The sequence below is a fragment of the Polyodon spathula genome, chromosome 14, assembly GCF_017654505.1.
Source record: "Polyodon spathula isolate WHYD16114869_AA chromosome 14, ASM1765450v1, whole genome shotgun sequence".
Classification (NCBI taxonomy): Eukaryota; Metazoa; Chordata; class Actinopteri; order Acipenseriformes; family Polyodontidae; genus Polyodon; species Polyodon spathula.
This window is the reverse complement of record NC_054547.1, coordinates 13,531,313-13,548,974: the sequence shown is the minus strand read 5'-3', so window position 1 is coordinate 13,548,974 and position 17,662 is coordinate 13,531,313. Positions and strand designations below refer to the sequence as shown.

Sequence of the window (17,662 nt, the reverse complement as noted above, 5' to 3'; positions counted from 1 at the left end):
TTTTCAGAATTTGAGCTTCTATGACACCATTCCACACTGCATCTGTTTCTTGAAATTGAAATATAGCAACTGCTAACTTTCAGAGGTAGCGAGCACTACCCTGCACATTGGTGGAAAGATCTTTTTGTATGTACTGCTGCAAGTGGTGCTTTTTTTTTCCTTTCACAGAATTATTCCACCTCCGCAGTGAAATCATCTCTTTTGTCTTAATAAAAAGCGTGCACTGTCTAACAGTGCCTCCGAAACAAAAATCATTTTAAGTTGCAACAAAGCTAGAAACTATATAGACCATTTGAAAAAAGCAGTAGCACAGGCATATCTCTGTCATGAATATAGACTGTCAAAAAGCACTGTTTTTGGCTTGATCAGCAACCATGCAGCAAAGCAAAATAGATGAAAGAAAAAACTAAGCAAAAAAAAAAAAAGCTTGAGGATCTGAAGAATTTTTCATGTCAGATTGATTTGCATTGTTGTGTGAGAGGGTTACTGTGGGCTTATCTGCTACATTGTATGTCAGCTATTTGGCTTAAGTATGATAAGTATTTAGTTGTATGTAATTTATAGGTTTTAAGTAAATTCAGGTTGCGTACATTCACTTGGAAATGCATTTATTTCTTTGTCCACTCCAATGAGCGCTCTAGTTTTTTTACTTGTGAAAGTAATGATGCTTTGTTAGATTTTTGTCATTTTAAAAGTCCATATGGTGGTGGTGGGGTGCAAGCTCAAGCAAAGTGGCTATACCTCTGCATTCTTATGACTCAAAATAATAATTGTATCCAGTTAATTTAACCCAGATTTAATAAATACCAAACTAATCATCCAGATTTATTCAATCACATGAATTGTTTTGTAAATATCATTGTATTGTAAATATCATTGTATTCACAGTACAATCTACAGGAGAGCCTCTACAGTTCTTTGTGTTAACACCCCAAAAAATTATATCAGAAAACCATTAAGAAATCACGTAATAAGAATATCGGATTTGAAAAATATCAGTAACCATTTATACATACAGTGCCGTGAAAAAGTATTTGCCCCCTGTCTGATTTTCTACATTTTTCATATTGAATTTGGTTAGATATTTTTGTGGGTTGTAGTAGTATATAAAGGGAGTCTGAGAGAAAAAAAAAATGACACCTAAGTTTGGTGCTTCTTTTCATTTGTTTGGTGTGCAAGGTAATCAAACATGCAATCTTCAGGTGTGGAAAAGTTATTGCCCCCCTAGTTAACTCAACACAATTTGATTTGGGCCAGCCCTGCCCAATATAAATCTGACTAACTTTGGCTCTTGCCATCAGAGTGAAGTTGTCAGCACACAGGTCTAGAGGCACATCATGCCACGATCAAAAGAAATTCCTGAAGACCTCCAGGGAAAAAAATGTTGTTGATGCCTACCAATCTGGAAAAGGTTACAAAGCCATTTCTAAGGCTCTGGGGCTCCACCACACCACAATCAGAGCCATATTGTCCAAATGGAGAAAGAGATTGGGACAGAAGTGAATCTTCCCAGGTGTGGCCACCCTGACAAAACTTTTCCAAGAGCAAGGTTTAAAATTATCAAGGAAGTCACAAAGAACCCTAGAACAACATCCAGGGATTTGCAGACCTCTCTTGCCTCGGCTGAGGTCAGTGTTCATGACTCCACCATCAGAAAGACACTGGGCAAAAATGGGATTCATGGCAGAGTGGCAAGGCGGAAACCACTGCTCACTAAGAAGAACATGAATGCTTGTCTCAAGTTTGTCTCAAAAGCACCTGGATGATCCTCAAGAGTTCTGGAACAATGTTCTATGGACAGATGAGTAAAAATTGGAAATTTTTCGCCAACAATGGCCCAGTTATGTTTGGTCGAAAACCAAACACTGCGTTCCACAGTAAGAACCTCATACCAACGGTTAAGCATGCTGGTGGTAGTGTCATGATTTGGGGATGCTTTTGCTGCATCAGGACCTGGACGACTTGCCATCATTGAAGGAACCATGAATTCTTCTCTGTATCACAGAATTCTACAGGAGAATGTCAGTCCGTCCATAAGCTGAAGCACAGCTGGGTCATGCAGTAAGACAATGATCCAAAACACACATGCAAGTCTACATCAGAATGGTTGAAGAACAGGAAATTTAAAGTTTTGGAATGGCCTAGTCAAAGTCCAGACCTAAACCCCATTGAGATGTTGTGGCAGGACCTGAAACAAGCAGCCTATGCTCGAAAACCCACAAATGTCACTGAATTGAAGCAGTTCTGCATGAAGGAGTGTGCCAAAAATCCTCCATGGCACTGAAGAACTACAGGAAGCGTTTGTTGCAGTTGTTGCTGCTAAATGTCGCGTAACCAGTTATTGAGTCTAAGGAGGCGATTTACTTTTTCACACGGGGCATTGGGTGTTGCGTAACTTTCTTTAATAAATAAATGAAATAAGTATCAAAATGTTGTGTTATTTGTTCACTCGGTCCCTTTTATCTGATATTATATTTTGGCTGAAGATCTGATAACATTCAGTGTCAAGAATATGCAAAAATGTGGAAAGTCAGACAGGGGGCAATTATCCACTTTTCCTATTTCTAACGTCCTATTTTGTTTAATACTAACTATCTAGTTTGAGAAGACAGGATACAAACTCAAAACATAATCAAGTAACTTCATTATAGAATGAGAAGAACTATTACTGCTTTCTTCTTGAATCTATTATATGCCCCATTGCTAGTAGCAAGATGAGTTAAAATAAAATAAACTGAATTAAGTATAAAATCAATTACTGACGGTGTGATCCCATGAGATTGCAAAGCTGCTAGAATTACGCAAGGAATTAAACAATTATGTTTTGAAATACAAGATACACAATTAACCCTTTAAAGACCGGGATCATGTTAACACGATCATGCTAAAGTGGGCTTCCAGGATTTTTTTTTTTTTAAAAGCACTTCATTTTGATAACTTACGGGGCCACCCTACTTTGCAGTAGAGGCTTGAAACACATATCAATGGATAGGGTATGGACTGACGTTCTCTTCCTGATAACGTGTTCTTTTTTTTGTGATGTCACTGAGGGGCATTTAGAATCTAAAGGACAGGGGCAGTTTATAGCAGCCTGCAGAAAAAAAACATTACAGGAACTTGTTTAGGGCCTTTCTCAAGCACTATATTCTGCAATTTTGAATATTGACTTTGGATACTGTTAATTCTGGAGACTTGTTTATTCTTTTGCTAAATTGCATTGCCTTTTGCGTTTAACGCAGTTATGTGGATGGGTAACATTTTGATTTAATTTTGCTGTTGGGTCGTTTAATGGAATTTTACGTACTGTTACAATATGTACGGTACTAGATTTTAAAGTATGTACTCTATTAAAGTTTACCTGTCAATTCTATAGGGTTGGATATGTGAGTTCCAACTATTAACAATTAGTTCTTTGTCCTATGTATGTATGTGTTAAACATATATATTCTGAGATTTCACAACTAATAATCTTGGTTGATCACATTAGGTACAATTTAGACAGGTAATACACTATGGCAGCTTGTTAAATGCCGAGCCAATATTACAGCTTCCCAAGCATTTGATGTGATTAGAAAATTAAATTCCAAATGACAGAATGCTTTTTATTTTAAGTTAAGGTAGGCATAAATCAGTTTTAATCGGGACACAGACAGGATCTAGCAAAATGTAATTCATAATTATTAATTGGCTGATTGTTTTGTTCCACCTCACCACCAATAAAAACTATGTTCAGCAAGAGCTTGTGTTTGTCCCAGCTCTGTTCTCAATTAGTAGTCTAACTTCTTTCCATTTTTTTTTCCCAGAGCGCTTTATTCCAATCTGAAGCACTAGGGTTTGAACCATAGATCCAATTGAATGGTCCTGTAATCAGATTCAGTGGGTTTAATTTCTGTATTGATTCTTGCAAAGTCTCTTTGTAAGATTTAACATTGAAGTGAAGTAGTATATGAGAAGTCATTCAATCAACCTGCAGTAAGACCCTCACCTCAGATACATTCTTTATCACTGATAGAGAATTCCCACAACAGTGATTCTGGCTTATTTAGTGGTTATACATTTTTAAAAAAATGAATAAATAATGTATCCTGATTTGAGGATCATGAAAGAAGAAAAGTGACTAACGACATTTTGTAAAGCAGATTCTCAGAATGTGGTGCCAGCAGAGATGAATCGTGCCTGCCAGCCACAAGAGATTTGGAAGGTGCAGGCAGTCAGGGAAATACACCTTTCAAATTGAACTACCTTCCAGGAGTGACACTGGTATCCAGGAAGGTTTTGTGTTCTGATGCATTAGAACAAAGGAGACAAATCTATTACACTATCCTAAGAAATTTGTCTTACTCAACAGTGTGAGACAGATGACATTTGCCAAGAATGACAAGGCGTTATCTGCGGTTGTTGTGTGTGGCAAATTTGCTCTGGTAATTGTTTCTTTTCACTAAGGAGAACTACATTTTCTAAAATATTAACATCTTTTTCCAGATTTAAAATCTATTTTCTCTTGGCAATATTTAGTTATGTGGTTTCATACTTTTTTTTTATAAAAATTAATTTTTTACACTGCAAAAGCAAACTTTTTGATACTGTACATAAATGTCATTTGTAACTATTGGTTGCTTGACCTTTTAAAACATTTGTGCCTAGATCCCATTCATGTCTTAAGTTTTGCATGTTATTTTGCCCAGGAATTTCTGTGGACAACTGTGAACAGAGTACAGTTCTTGCAAGACTACTGTTAGTGTGGTGTTTTCTTCTTTCGTCGAATTGGCATAACAATTAATCTGTGCAAAAAAAGTAAATTAACAGCAATGTGTGGTTTATGATCCCATTAAAGCTTGGCATGCATACATATTTGATGAAGCAACTTGTATAGTAGCTGCGTTATACTAAAACAACAGTCTGTCCTGTAAACTCTCTTTTATGCCATGTAGTTGTATTGGTTATTTGAAAACGACAAGGAATCAGTGAGTAATTGCATTTATCTGGCATTGATAAAAGGTGAGCTGTCAGAGAAATGATAATGATTCGCTGTGAAGTTTACCACCACCACCTTCTTCTTCTTCTTTTAATCCCTGTGACTCCACACACCATTTCCCTTACAAAATCCCAGCCTTAGCCATCACTATTGCAATGCTAGGATGCATCAAAGGACAAGCTTACTAAATGCACAACATCAAAGTAGTAGATTTTAATACAGTTGGAGTGTTGGATTCAGAATTGTCATCCTTCAAATATATGGGCATTTAAACTGTCCATATAAACTCTCTAATGCCAAATCAGTCTATCTTATATTGTGCAGTTAGACAGCTCTTCTTCCAGTTTCACCTGACGAAAAAGCAGCCAAAACAAAGCCAATGAGACAAGCTAGGGTAATGTAACAGTTAATCATTAAACAGTTCTAGATACTGTGTTTTTTTTTTTTTTGTGTTTTTTTTTAAATCTGTGGTCTTCAGTTGTTTTTGTGCACCTTCATTTGCAAGTGACTGTGAGATTAGGGTCTTATCGAGCACTATATTCAGCAATTTTGAATACTGCCTTTTGCATACTGTTTTAATTTGGGAAACTGTTTTATTTATTGTTTTTAATCTTGGTTTTGCTAAATTGCATTGCCTTTTACATTTTATGCAGCTCTGTGCATGCATAACATTTAGATTTCAATTTGCTATTAGGTTGTTGATGGGAAAGTTTACATACTGCTACAATACTTATCAGATTTAAAAGCATAGACTGTATTGCAGTTAACGTGGCAGGGGATATTTTCAGAATCATATCGTTCTGAATTAAAATACTTATTGAAAACAAAATAAAAATCAACACAGTACATCTAAATGGAAGCCTAGTTATTTTAAAATGCAGTCCTTTCAGTTATGTATTTTTGATATTGTATGTTTTGTTTTGTTTGTTTTTTTGTGTTCCCTGAAAAACAGACAAGGGTTGGAATGGGCCAAAATAAAATAATCAGATATGCATCGCATGCGTTTAACTGTCACTGAAGTCAAACTTTTACAGGGTTGGAAATGTGAGTGCTGACTGTATTTATGTACAGTATTGAAGCACGAAATGCACTTTTGATTTTGGCATTTGGGGAGGAATTATCATTTTTATTTTCCTGTGTTAATGCAGGGAAGAAAATAACCCTATTGCATGTCAGTTTTCTCCCATTCCAGGTTTTAAAGTGAGCCTCATTTAGCTAGGGCGTATAGGTAACAAGCTCATAGGAAAACCAGGAATGGATCAAACTGCTATGCGGTGGGAAGCTTATTTCCATCCTGGAAATGAGGTCTTGATTCCTAAATTGCTCTACTTGCTATAACCTATGGTGCACTGTTGACATCCAGGATTTCATATACTGAGCTACAACAATATGTCTTCCATTCTGTAAGGATAGCTAATTTCTACGTGCTGGAAGGTAAAACTTTTAAAGAGCCCATTCAGGTGAAATTTAAAGATGCATGGTTTGTGAGATTGTTGGTATTTGGAAGCAGGTTAACAATGATCATCATTTGTGGTCCACTGTATAGTATATCTCCTTTTGTGGCATTGGGTTTTAGAAAATACATTATTCCAAAGTCATTAGAAATTGCAAGTGGCCTGCATAGTCTTTATATAACATGTGTTCATCATGGGATGTCTATTCTGCCACTATTTTATACTAAATACATGTGTTCTTTCATCCTTGATAATGGTCTAAGCTGCTTACTTGATATACTTTAAACCAGTGCTGGCAGATGATGCGTCATCATGCTCCAACAAGCACTGTAAATGAAAAAAGGTATTGTATGGTTTCCATCAGTATCAACCATACAACTGCAGATATTTCCAATCTTCTCCCCAGTCAGAAAATATGGTTGTAAGAGGGAGTAAAATACTGTACAAGGGAAGAGTTAGGTTTTCTGGTTCAAAATGATATAGCAACTTTTTTTTTTAAATAAATGTGTGTTGGCAAGGGAGCACGGTGCTTAATGCTGATGGATACAATGACTGATCCCTGACACTAAGACGGTAGAAAAGCCTAAGGTGCTTTCCAGCAATTTGAGACAAACATTATCAAAGCCCTCCCTCAAAAAGATCAAAGAATTAATTTAGAACACCAAAAGTAAATCACGGTGCACTTTGTGTGTCCAGATGAAATACAGAGTGCCAGCTATTGTTATTGTTCATAGCGCTGAGATGACATCCAGTAAATTGGACATCCCTATTTCTAAATTTAATAACATTAACATTGTCTTTTCAAAGGTTTGTAACATCTGAGGAAAAGAAGAAGCAAGGCTTTCAGCGGGAAAACGAAGTCTTGCTCCAGAGGCGAAAGGATATGATCCAGCCTGGTGGGACCAACCTCAGTGTAACAGTACCTTACAGGGTGATAGACCAACCCCTCAAGCTTGCGCCCCAAGATTGGTATGTTTTGTCATGGCACTTACCAACAGCATTGATCCAAATGTATTTATTTTTTCTCAGCCTTATTTAATAGGATTTTTTTCACACTTGGTTAACTGTGTTAGTGTCTGGTGACCGCCTTCAATAATTACTTTAAAATGTGACCTAGCTTTGTTTTCCTTATGCAGTCAGCATTCGGTTATCTGTTACCCAGATACATGTCAGTCGCGTTTTACCGCCCTGGTATTAAGAATGAAATCAATCCCCATTATATATATATAAACAAATGAATGCACTTACCCATCACACGCGATTTCCAACTCAATCACCAGTTTTCTGATACAAAGCCCATCTCTTCAATGTTACAATTTATGTAAATATCCGTCACAGCCCACATTTAAAAAAAGAAAAAAATAAATCTTGCTAATACCAAATCAGTCTGTCTTACATTGTGCATTTACACAGCACTTCCTCCAGTTTCACCAGACGAAAATGCAGCCAAGACAAGGTAGGGTAATGTAACAGGTAATCATTAAACAATTCTAGATATTGTGATGTATTTTTAGTTGTTTTGCGATTTTCATTTGCAAGTGAACTGTGACATTAGGGCATTGTCAAACACTATATTCTGCAGTTTTCAATACTGACTTTGGATACTGTTTTAACTCAGGAAACTATTGTATTTTATTTATTTTTAATCTTTTGGTTTTGCTAAATTGCATTGCCTTTTATGTTTTATGCAGTTCTGTGCATACATAACATTTAGGTTAAATTTTGTTACTAGGTTGTTAATGGTAAAGTTTACATACTGCTACAATACTTACCGGATTTAAAAGTATTTACTGTGTTGCAGTTAACGTGTCATCTCTAGTTTTGGCAAGTGATATTTTCAGAATCATACGTTCTGAATTAAAATACTTATTCTGTTGAAAATATAGTACTGTACCAACAAAACCAGTACAGTACATCTAAATGGAAGCATACTTATTTTAAAACACAGTCCTTTCAGCTATGCATTTGTGATATTGTATATTTTTTTTTTTGTGTACCCTGAAAAACGGACAAGGGTTGGAACGGGCCAAAATGAAATAATCAGATATGCGCAGGGCTCTATGTTTAGATTTTTAACTACTGGCCCCTCGGGCCACTGAGCTCATGTGTTTACTGGCCCGGATGCAATTTTGTCTGGCCCAATATATTTATATTTTTTTCATGATGGTTCTTATTTTCAGTATGTTTCTAACTGCATGGTAACCAAAGAGGGCCTACGTCTCAAAAGAAAGTGGCTAAACGAAGCCTTTCAATATGTTACTTCAGCCATTAAACATGTATATAGCAATTTAACGTTATGATGAATATAAAGACATGCTAAATGTTAAGCACAACAACGCAGTGACAATAAGAAAATGCAAGATACTTGGAGTTGGAAAGGAATTCTTTTTTTAATTCTGGACTACAGTTCAGTGTAAAACATCTACTGTTGACTTTCTGTGAATGAATAGAGTAACGGCAACATTTGCACTGACCATTAAGTACAACCAGGTATCCTCGTTTTGAATTATTTACAGGTTATTGAATAAACAAAGTAACTTGACTTAGATTCATCTGATGTCAGTACTTGATGGCTAGTTATTATTAGTAATGGTAAACTATTGTAATGTTGGAATGTATTTTCTATTTTGGCCAGGTTACAATGTTTACACTAAGGTTATGATTATATTATTTGTTAGAATTAAATAGATGTAGAATATTTAGGTTCCTGTATGGCAGGTGTTATTTTATGCTGACAGCAAAAATTATAATTTGGTAGTTTGCGCAATATTATGCTACTTTTGCTTTAATAAGAGATACACACTTGTGCTGTGACATTGCTGCTGATTTGAGTTCTGTGTATTTTAATTCAGTAAACAAAATAAATCCTGTGCCTAAGGAAATAGGATACAGAGCAAAGAAATCTCTGACATCTTACTGTGAGATTGGATATGATGTAAATGAAATGTTTAATTCACAACAAACAAAGCCAAACAAGGCAAAATGTAACTTTTTTTTCCCTGTCATAATGAAGCCTCCACTCTAAATGTTCGTCTTCATTTTTTTTCATAATTAAATTCTTTATGATTTATTGATTTCAGGGCTTTCCTTTTGGCTTATTTGTTGATTAGTTGTAGAAAACCCGATTTGTACAAAATTTGAGACCACTTCGGTACTCAGTCTCATGATTCTGACTGTACAACAAATATGACGCGCGGTAGGAAAAAGTTAAGATTAGTTAGCAGTTATGTTTTTAAAAAATGGTTTGTAAATGAATTTTTAGCTTTTTGATGTACTGGCCTGTTTGAGAGAGAGAATATGAATGAATGAATATGAATACTAGTTAAATGTAACTGGCCCAGTTGGGCCTGTAGTGCTTTATAACTGTCGGCCAAACTGGGCCACCAGACCATGGTTAATGTCAAACTCCGTATGTGCCACACATGTTTAACTGTCGATGAAGTCAAAATTGGGTGGGATATGTGAATGCTAACTGTAGCAACACTGTCAGCTGCTGCATGACACTTAATCCATATTCATGAAGTACCAATTGATCCTTACTGATTTAAAGTTACTTTGCCTCCTGGATATTCTTTTGAATGTGAATCGATATTTTCCTTACTAAAAGGACTTTAGGTTGTTAACAAGAGTTAAAAAAACCATGAATCCACAACATATTTTGATACTTGATTGCACTTGTATTGTCCAGTAAACTTTTAGGCAGGCAATCTATTTAGATGTCACATTTTGTGACCCTGCTTCTAAAAGCAGTGAGACAAAAGGATTTAGAACTTGAGGTTTACTGGACTTTCAAAACAGCAGCAGTCTTGCAAAGTATATTTGTATTATTGACAGACTTGCGTTTTGGTTGAAATTTCCCTGAAAACCCAGGAACACTGCACTAATCCTACACTTGCGACAAGACAATACAAGTGCAATCAAGTATCAGAATATGTTGTGGATTCATGGTATTTGGCTTTAGCATAACATAACACAATTCAATATTACACCTGTGTGTGTGAAAAACAATTAACAGTTGTCACCTGTTTTAATCCACGTTTTAATTAATTTAAAAAATATACCAGAAACAAGATTGGTCATTCTTAGTATGGTTCAGTTCAGTAGTATAAAGAATCCGGTAGTTCTCAATAATGGAATGTGTCATCATCACACAACACTGATTGGATTATGTTGAGACACCTGTTGTTGAATGATAAAGATTTGCAGAATGATTTCTAGCTGGAGGGATTTTCTTGTTTTTGTTTCCTCAGGGATCGAGTTGTGGCAGTATTTGTGCAGGGTCCTGCTTGGCAGTTCAAGGGCTGGCCATGGGTCCTGCCTGACGGGTCACCTGTTGATATTTTTGCAAAAAGTAAGTTAAGTGAAAGCTGTTTTTTTTCCCCCCCAAAGTGGCTGCTTAAAAGCTCTTCATTAGCAAATTTAGAAATGTAATTTACAAGAGGTCAAGGTATTACATGAAAATCCTGATTGGCAGGCAGGTGGGCTGAACTTCAGAGGAAATCAGTTGGCTCTCAAGTATGGCTTTTAAATAAAAATGTAAACTCTAATCTGATCAGTTTAAGTTGTCTTCTTCAAATTTAAATTGCTACCTGGCTGAACTTAAAAGCAATTTGATTTGTACATTAAGCCTTTGTGGAGAATTCAGTCTTTGTTTTCCTGCTTAATGTGTCCACAATCCACAAAGCCCTCTTTTAACCATGCGTCATCACATACAGGCACATGTTTCAAAAGATGATATAACCTAGACAATTGAGTCTGATCACAGTAAATCCAGGGAAATGGACGAAATGCATCCCGTGAATCACTGATTAGATCATGAGATTAAAAACAAAAGTAACTTCAAAATAAACAAGTTAAATTTGAAACAATGGATTTAAATAGCTGGAAACCCATTCGTCAGATCTGGTGATATATTAGCCTGGTTTGGTATGTTACCTGAAAGTTCTGATAGAAAAACAACTTTGCAACTCTAGGAAATACCTTGTCAATTCAAGCACAATTGCATTTTTGGAAAACCGTGTCCTTGAAACATATTACGGGATTATTTGTTTTTTGTTAAAATGTTTTCTCTCAAAATAATTAATAGAAATAGCTTGGCATAGTGTTAAAAGAAATGTGTGTGTGTATATTTACCTCCAGGCTGCTAGCAATGCATTAATTCAGTTTAAATTGTTCAGTCTGATCCCCGCCAAGTTAATGAGTTTTCTCTTATTCCCTGTTTTGTATGTACTTTTTCAGAAATAGAATTATTATTTAAGCTTTAAAACAGAATACATTGGGGATAGCTTGGTTTGTATTTTCTTGCCTTAGTGATGCTATGAAAATATTTTAACTACATTGTTTGTATTTAGTCAGAGCATTCCACCTCAAGTATGATGAGGTAAAGGTGGATCCCAATGTACAGAAGTGGGATGTGACAGTGTTGGAACTAAGCCATCACAAAAGGCATTTGGACAGACCTATTTTCTTGCGTTTCTGGGAGACGCTGGACAGGTGAGCAATGTTGTTCAGTGTTTACTGTATTATGGACAGAACATTTCTTGTTGTGGCACTGTTTATCCATTTAGTACAACTCCTCTATGCCATATCTCCACAGCAAACCCCATAAGAGATGCTAGTCATTGTGATAGTTTTAGCCAGTTAATGATTTATTTCCCTTTGTTTATTTGGCAGTAACTCGTGCTCTGCCTTTTTGTGTTCTGAACAATTCAGAACAGATAAACCACCTAGGGAAATCACATATTGCTATCTACCTATGATCTTTATTTTAAATAATGTAAAAGATATATCAAGAGCTGAGTCCTAGAGTAAAACAATAATAGGATTAATATAACTCTGTGTTTGGGCGTTGGATCATATTGGGTGATGTACAGTTATGGCCAAGTTTTGCAACACCCTTTAAAATTTTGCTTCATAAAGTCGAATGAAACCTGCAGAATAATGTTACGTTAATATTGAATTACACGACGCCGTGTCATTTTCAATATGCTTAATGAAAAAGTGACATTTCATTTGTTATTAGTTACAAAACCACTGCCAAAATGAGTGGCATTTCACCTATTTTGAGTTGAAAAGAAGCTGGATAAATTTGGGGACATCATCTACGCATATGGAAGTGAGAGGTTTGGAGTTGAAAAAAGGAAGGAAAAAGTACAAACTATTCCTGGAAAGTCTAGGCAGCAGCAGGAGATTGACTGCTTAGTTAAAGAAAGGAGGCAGTTGAGGAAGCAATGGAGAAAAGCAGAACAAAGTCAGGAGAAGGGACTCAATCTGTTACAAAGGGTCTTAAAAGATAAGCTTGCAACATTGTCAGAGCTGAGCACCTACAGAAACGCTACAAAAAGAACTTTTATAAAGATCCATTCAATTTTGTAAAGAAGATATTCACCAGTGAGAAAAATGGCACACTAAAATCATCTAAGTTTGAGCTGGAGAGATATTTGGAGGAACTACAGATTCAAAAAGGCAGGAGCCTATGTCAATTTCTTCAGATATCCCACCTATCAATCCACCAGAACACCAAATGGAGGACTGTGCACCTAAGTGGAAAGAAGTAGAGCAAGCTGTAAAAAAAAAAAAAACAAGGACATCATCATCTCCTCCTCTCTGTTTCCATACAGAGTGTACAAGAGTGCTTCTGGAGTTCTACGAATACTGTGGAAATTGATTAAAGTGGCATGGAAAAACAGGTTGTACCAAGAGCATGGTGTCGAGCAGGTGGAGTCTTTATACCAAAAGAAAAGGATTCTACAAGCATCGGTCAGTTTCGTCCTATTTCCCTATTTAAACGTAGAAGGCAAGCTTTTCTTCAGCATTATTGCTCAGAGATTGTCAACCTACCTGTTAAAGAACTGCTTCATTGATACTTCAGTACAAAAAAACAGCATTCCAGGTTTCCCAGGATGCTTAGAACACATCAGCGTAATCTGGCAACAATTCAATCAGCAAAAAAGGAGATGAAGGAGCTCCATGTGACATTCCTGGATTTGGCTAATGCATATGGTTCAGTGCCACATGAACTTCTTTGGGCAGCATTTGATTTTTTTCAGCATACCGATGACAGTAACAAATTTAGTGAAAGCCTACTTTGGAGATTTGCAGTTTAGTTTTTGAACTTCAGAATTCAGCACTACATGGCAGTGCCTAGAAGTTGGAATAATAGCAGGGTGTACCATTTCTCCACTGGCTTTTACCATGGCAATGGAAGTAATTATTAGGGCATCAAAATGGGTAGTGGGAGGAGAGCGCTTGGCTTCTGGAATGTGACTACCACCAATTCGAGCATACATGGATGACATGACAACAATGACTACAACAGTAGCCTGCACTAATCGATTATTGGGCAAATTAACCAATAACATTGAATGGGCACGAATGCAATTCAAGCCCACTAAATCAAGGAGCATCTTTATAATTAAAGGTAAAATAGTAGCTAAAAGGTTCCACATTAATGGTGAGGCAATACCAACAGGGTCCGAGAAGCCAGTGAAAAGTCTAGGGAGATGGTACGACAGGGAGAGAAGTTAGACAGCAAGCAGTGGAAGGGTTGAAAAGCATGGACAGCAGCGCTTTACCAGGCAAACTGAAACTCTGGTGCTTTCAGTTTGTTCTACTGCCAAGACTGCTGTGGCCACTGACTCTGTACGAGGTTTCCTTGACAACAGTTGAGAAGCTGGAAGCTTTATTCAGTTCATACGTCAGGAAATGGTTGGGAGTTCCATGCTGCCTCAGCAGAGTGGGACTTAATGGTAAAGGAATACTGCAGCTACCAATCTCTGCTCTAACCGAGGAGTTTACTTGCGCCAAAGTCCGACTGGAAATGACATTAGTAGATTCCTGTGACAAATGTGTAAGGGGGCAGCACCTGTGTTTAAAACTGGAAGAAAATGGATGGCAAAGAAAGCTGTGGAAGATGCTAAGGCTGCCCTTCGAATCTGAGATATTATGGGGCAAGTTCAACATGGAAAATAAGGCTTTGGTCTCAGTTCAGCTCCTCCTACATGGCATAAGGCAACCCCAGCTCAACGGAGGAAGCTGATAGTCAATGAGGTATAAAATCAGGAGGAGAGGATCAGGTGTGTAAAGGCCATTTCCCAGGCCAAGCAGGGAGAATGGATGAGATGGGCCCAGATCTCAATCCAATTGAGAATGTGTGGAAACAGTTAAAAATTGCTGTTCACCAAAGGTCCCCATCCAACTTGATGGAGCTTGAGCAATTTTGCAAAGAAGAATGGGCAAAAATTGTGGTGTCCAGATGTGCAAAGCTGGTAGAGACTTATCCAAATAGACTCATGGCTGTAATTGCTGCCAAAGGTGCCTCTACCAAATATTGACTTTAGGGGGTGAATACTTATGCAATCAATTATTTTCTGTTTTATATTTGTAATTAATTTAGAACAATTGCTAGCTTTTACTAGTGTTTTAACTAGTGTATCCATGATTGGAATAAACTACAGATCAAGTTTGTTTCAACACCCCTAAACAGTCCTTTTATAGAAAAAAGCAAGCCAGCTTTAACATGTACGGCCTAAGTTCAGTTCTTGGTAAAGAGACATAAAATTCAAGCGCACATCAATATGTATGTAACTGCAGCCTAACAAAATGTGTATCTCAGTGTGTTTTCCTTTTTCTTATGGGGCTGTTTTGTTCACAGACAAAAAAAGAAAAAAATGCAGCTCAACAGCTGCTTAAATCCTAGCTGTATTTATTTGTGCTGTGTGGTGGCATTTATTTTGCCCCTGGTTTTTTGGTTTCATTTTGTCAACACTGATTTTCTTTTATTAATAAACAGGTACATGGTGAAGCACAAATCACACTTGAGATTCTGAGTCTACAGTCTGTCACTGATTTTCTGGTGGTTGGATTAAGAAGTATGAACGTTTTAACCAGCGTGTCCAAGATCTGTCAGGAGCTTCATCGGACAAGAGCAGCTTGCATCCACTCGAACCTGTTTGTTGAAGGATATTCTGTGCTGGCAAAATGATCTGTGTCTGCCTTAGCTTGAAGTAAACATCTTTGTGGGGTTTTTCCAGTTTTCAGACTTTAGGCTGTCATCTAGTAAGCATACCAAAAGTGTATATTTTCATAGCCATTAATTTTGTTTTCATTCAGGAAGAAATCCCTACATTTTATTTCCACCCAGGGAGTTTTTTTGTTTGTTTGTTTTTTTTTTCAATTTGAGTGGGGGAAAAACGCTGGTGATTTTTATGATGATGCCACTTGTTGCAGGGTTTGTTTTTATATATATATATTTTTTTTTGTTAAACATTCGTTATTTTGTAATGACTGTACATCAGTAGTCTCCTACATTATGGCTGTAAAATCTCAGACCTGGCCATAGACAGTGATAGGTCAAACTTGATAGCCATAGAAGTGAATATGGGACATTACCCATCTTCAAGTCTCAAAATATGTGATATGGAGGAATATACTGTAAACTGTTTGTAAAGAGGAGTCTCCATTATCCAAATTCAAAGAGACTGACCTCTTCTCCGATGACACCACTGGAAATTTGACTGTTTAGGTAATTTGATGGTACCAAAATCTATTTGTTTTATGAATTATATCAGGAAATGGTGAAATAAAACAATTACTTTGTTTCTTGGCACATTTATTTTTTTGTTATTTCCAGTATCAAACTGAATTTAGAAGATAAGCAGTGCAATCATGCTCACCAGCAAAGGTATTAGAGGTCACCTTTGTCAGCTTTCTAGAGAGCAAATATTTAACACTTTTTTTAATGACTATTCTCTAGTGCAAACAATGTGTTTTCTCATAAACTGCTTGAATATTGAATATGAAACGGTTGACGGTTGAAATGATCCTTTCTTTGGGTATATATAAATAATGATGTTGTCCAAGCAAAGATCTGTTCACATTTACTTAAAATAAACGTTTCAGGTATTCAAGAGATTAGCCTTTTGGCTTGTGGGTTACAAAAGTGTTTGAAACTGCTTCCATTTGAATTAAGGGATTGATACTGTACATGCCCCTTAGTTTTGGGACCTACACTGTTGTTAATCTACATGTCAAAATAAATAAATTGACTATCAGTTTTTCCTTAATTATGTTTAATATATGCTTATGAAGTAGATGTCTTTCAGGATATGATTACCCTTCCAGTTTTGATTTTGTGACATGCAGTGATCTCAGTAAATTATCTCATTATCCTGCATATGAGAAAATACAGAAGACTCTAGCCTTGATGATTCTCTACTTCCATTCTTTTGGTGCAGTAAAGGGTACTTGGTGTTTTATCCATTAAGAGCTCACAGTGTCTGTTTATTTTGTTGTTATTCACAACATTGTTTTATAATTCATTAAGCATAGGTTGGCTGACATTTCTTAAGTTTATTTTCTAGAAATCTGTGGAAAAAAACTGGCAAGATTCTGTATGTTGACCAAACCTCTCTAATGCAGACAATATTTATGTTCTGCATTATGCTACTTAATTTCTCCTACCTTCCACGTTTGTGATTAATTTGCCCCTTTTGATGGTATAAAATGGCTGCTGTTCTACAGTATACAGGGTTGGTGATGCAGCTTTAAGCCTATGGGGCTGAAAATGAAGTGGGGGTAGAAATGCTTCAGCTTAAAAAAAAAAAACCTAGAGATGTCCTCAAATCTTTAGCACAGAGCATTTTGGTCAATTTATGCAGAGACCCACAATGCTGTAGTGCATACCGCGAGTGTGAATCTTGATGTTACTGACATATAAAAATGATTAAATATCCCTTTGTGGTGATTGGTGGCATTGGCTAAATATAATTCTGTAAGATCACCAATTTGTTGCTTGGATTTCATTGCAACTTCAGTCAGCGTTCCAAAAGACCTCACATTTATTTTAGTGTGCTGTGGGGAAATACGGGGAGTAGTCATGGCCATTACTCATTCAACCAATAAATTGTGCTCCATGCTGCTAATACTTTCAAGATCCAGTAGAATTTTTGGCTCCATACACAGAGAGTAGTCATTGGTAGCTTCCCAACTTTTAGATTTATTTATTACAGGAGCGAGTGTGTGAAAAATGAAATATTGGTCATGTGGTTTCTGATGCTCTGACAACTGTAATATCATATGTTTTTTTATTTTTATTATGTATTGCGTAACATTATAGATCTAATAGAAACGTAGTTCAAACGTTTGAACTTCCATCAGCGTTTGTTGATCATTAAATTTATACTACATTTAAAATGTTTTGTGTTCGAAGTCATGGACAGCAGAATTGTATTTA

At 36.5% G+C, this 17,662-nt stretch overlaps 1 protein-coding gene across 1 annotated transcript in view; it reads left to right on the top strand.

Moving 5' to 3' along the window:
- LOC121326461 (parafibromin) overlaps nt 1–17,460 on the top strand; it is a 117,544-nt gene extending 100,084 nt beyond the window's left edge. The window contains exons 14-17 of the mRNA XM_041269735.1: nt 7,237–7,398; nt 10,680–10,780; nt 11,781–11,922; nt 15,221–17,460. Coding sequence (XP_041125669.1) covers nt 7,237–7,398; nt 10,680–10,780; nt 11,781–11,922; nt 15,221–15,257 — 442 coding nt within the window. The 3' untranslated portion in view covers nt 15,258–17,460. The remainder of the gene's footprint in view (nt 1–7,236; nt 7,399–10,679; nt 10,781–11,780; nt 11,923–15,220) is intronic.
- The last annotated feature ends 202 nt before the right edge of the window (nt 17,461–17,662 follow it).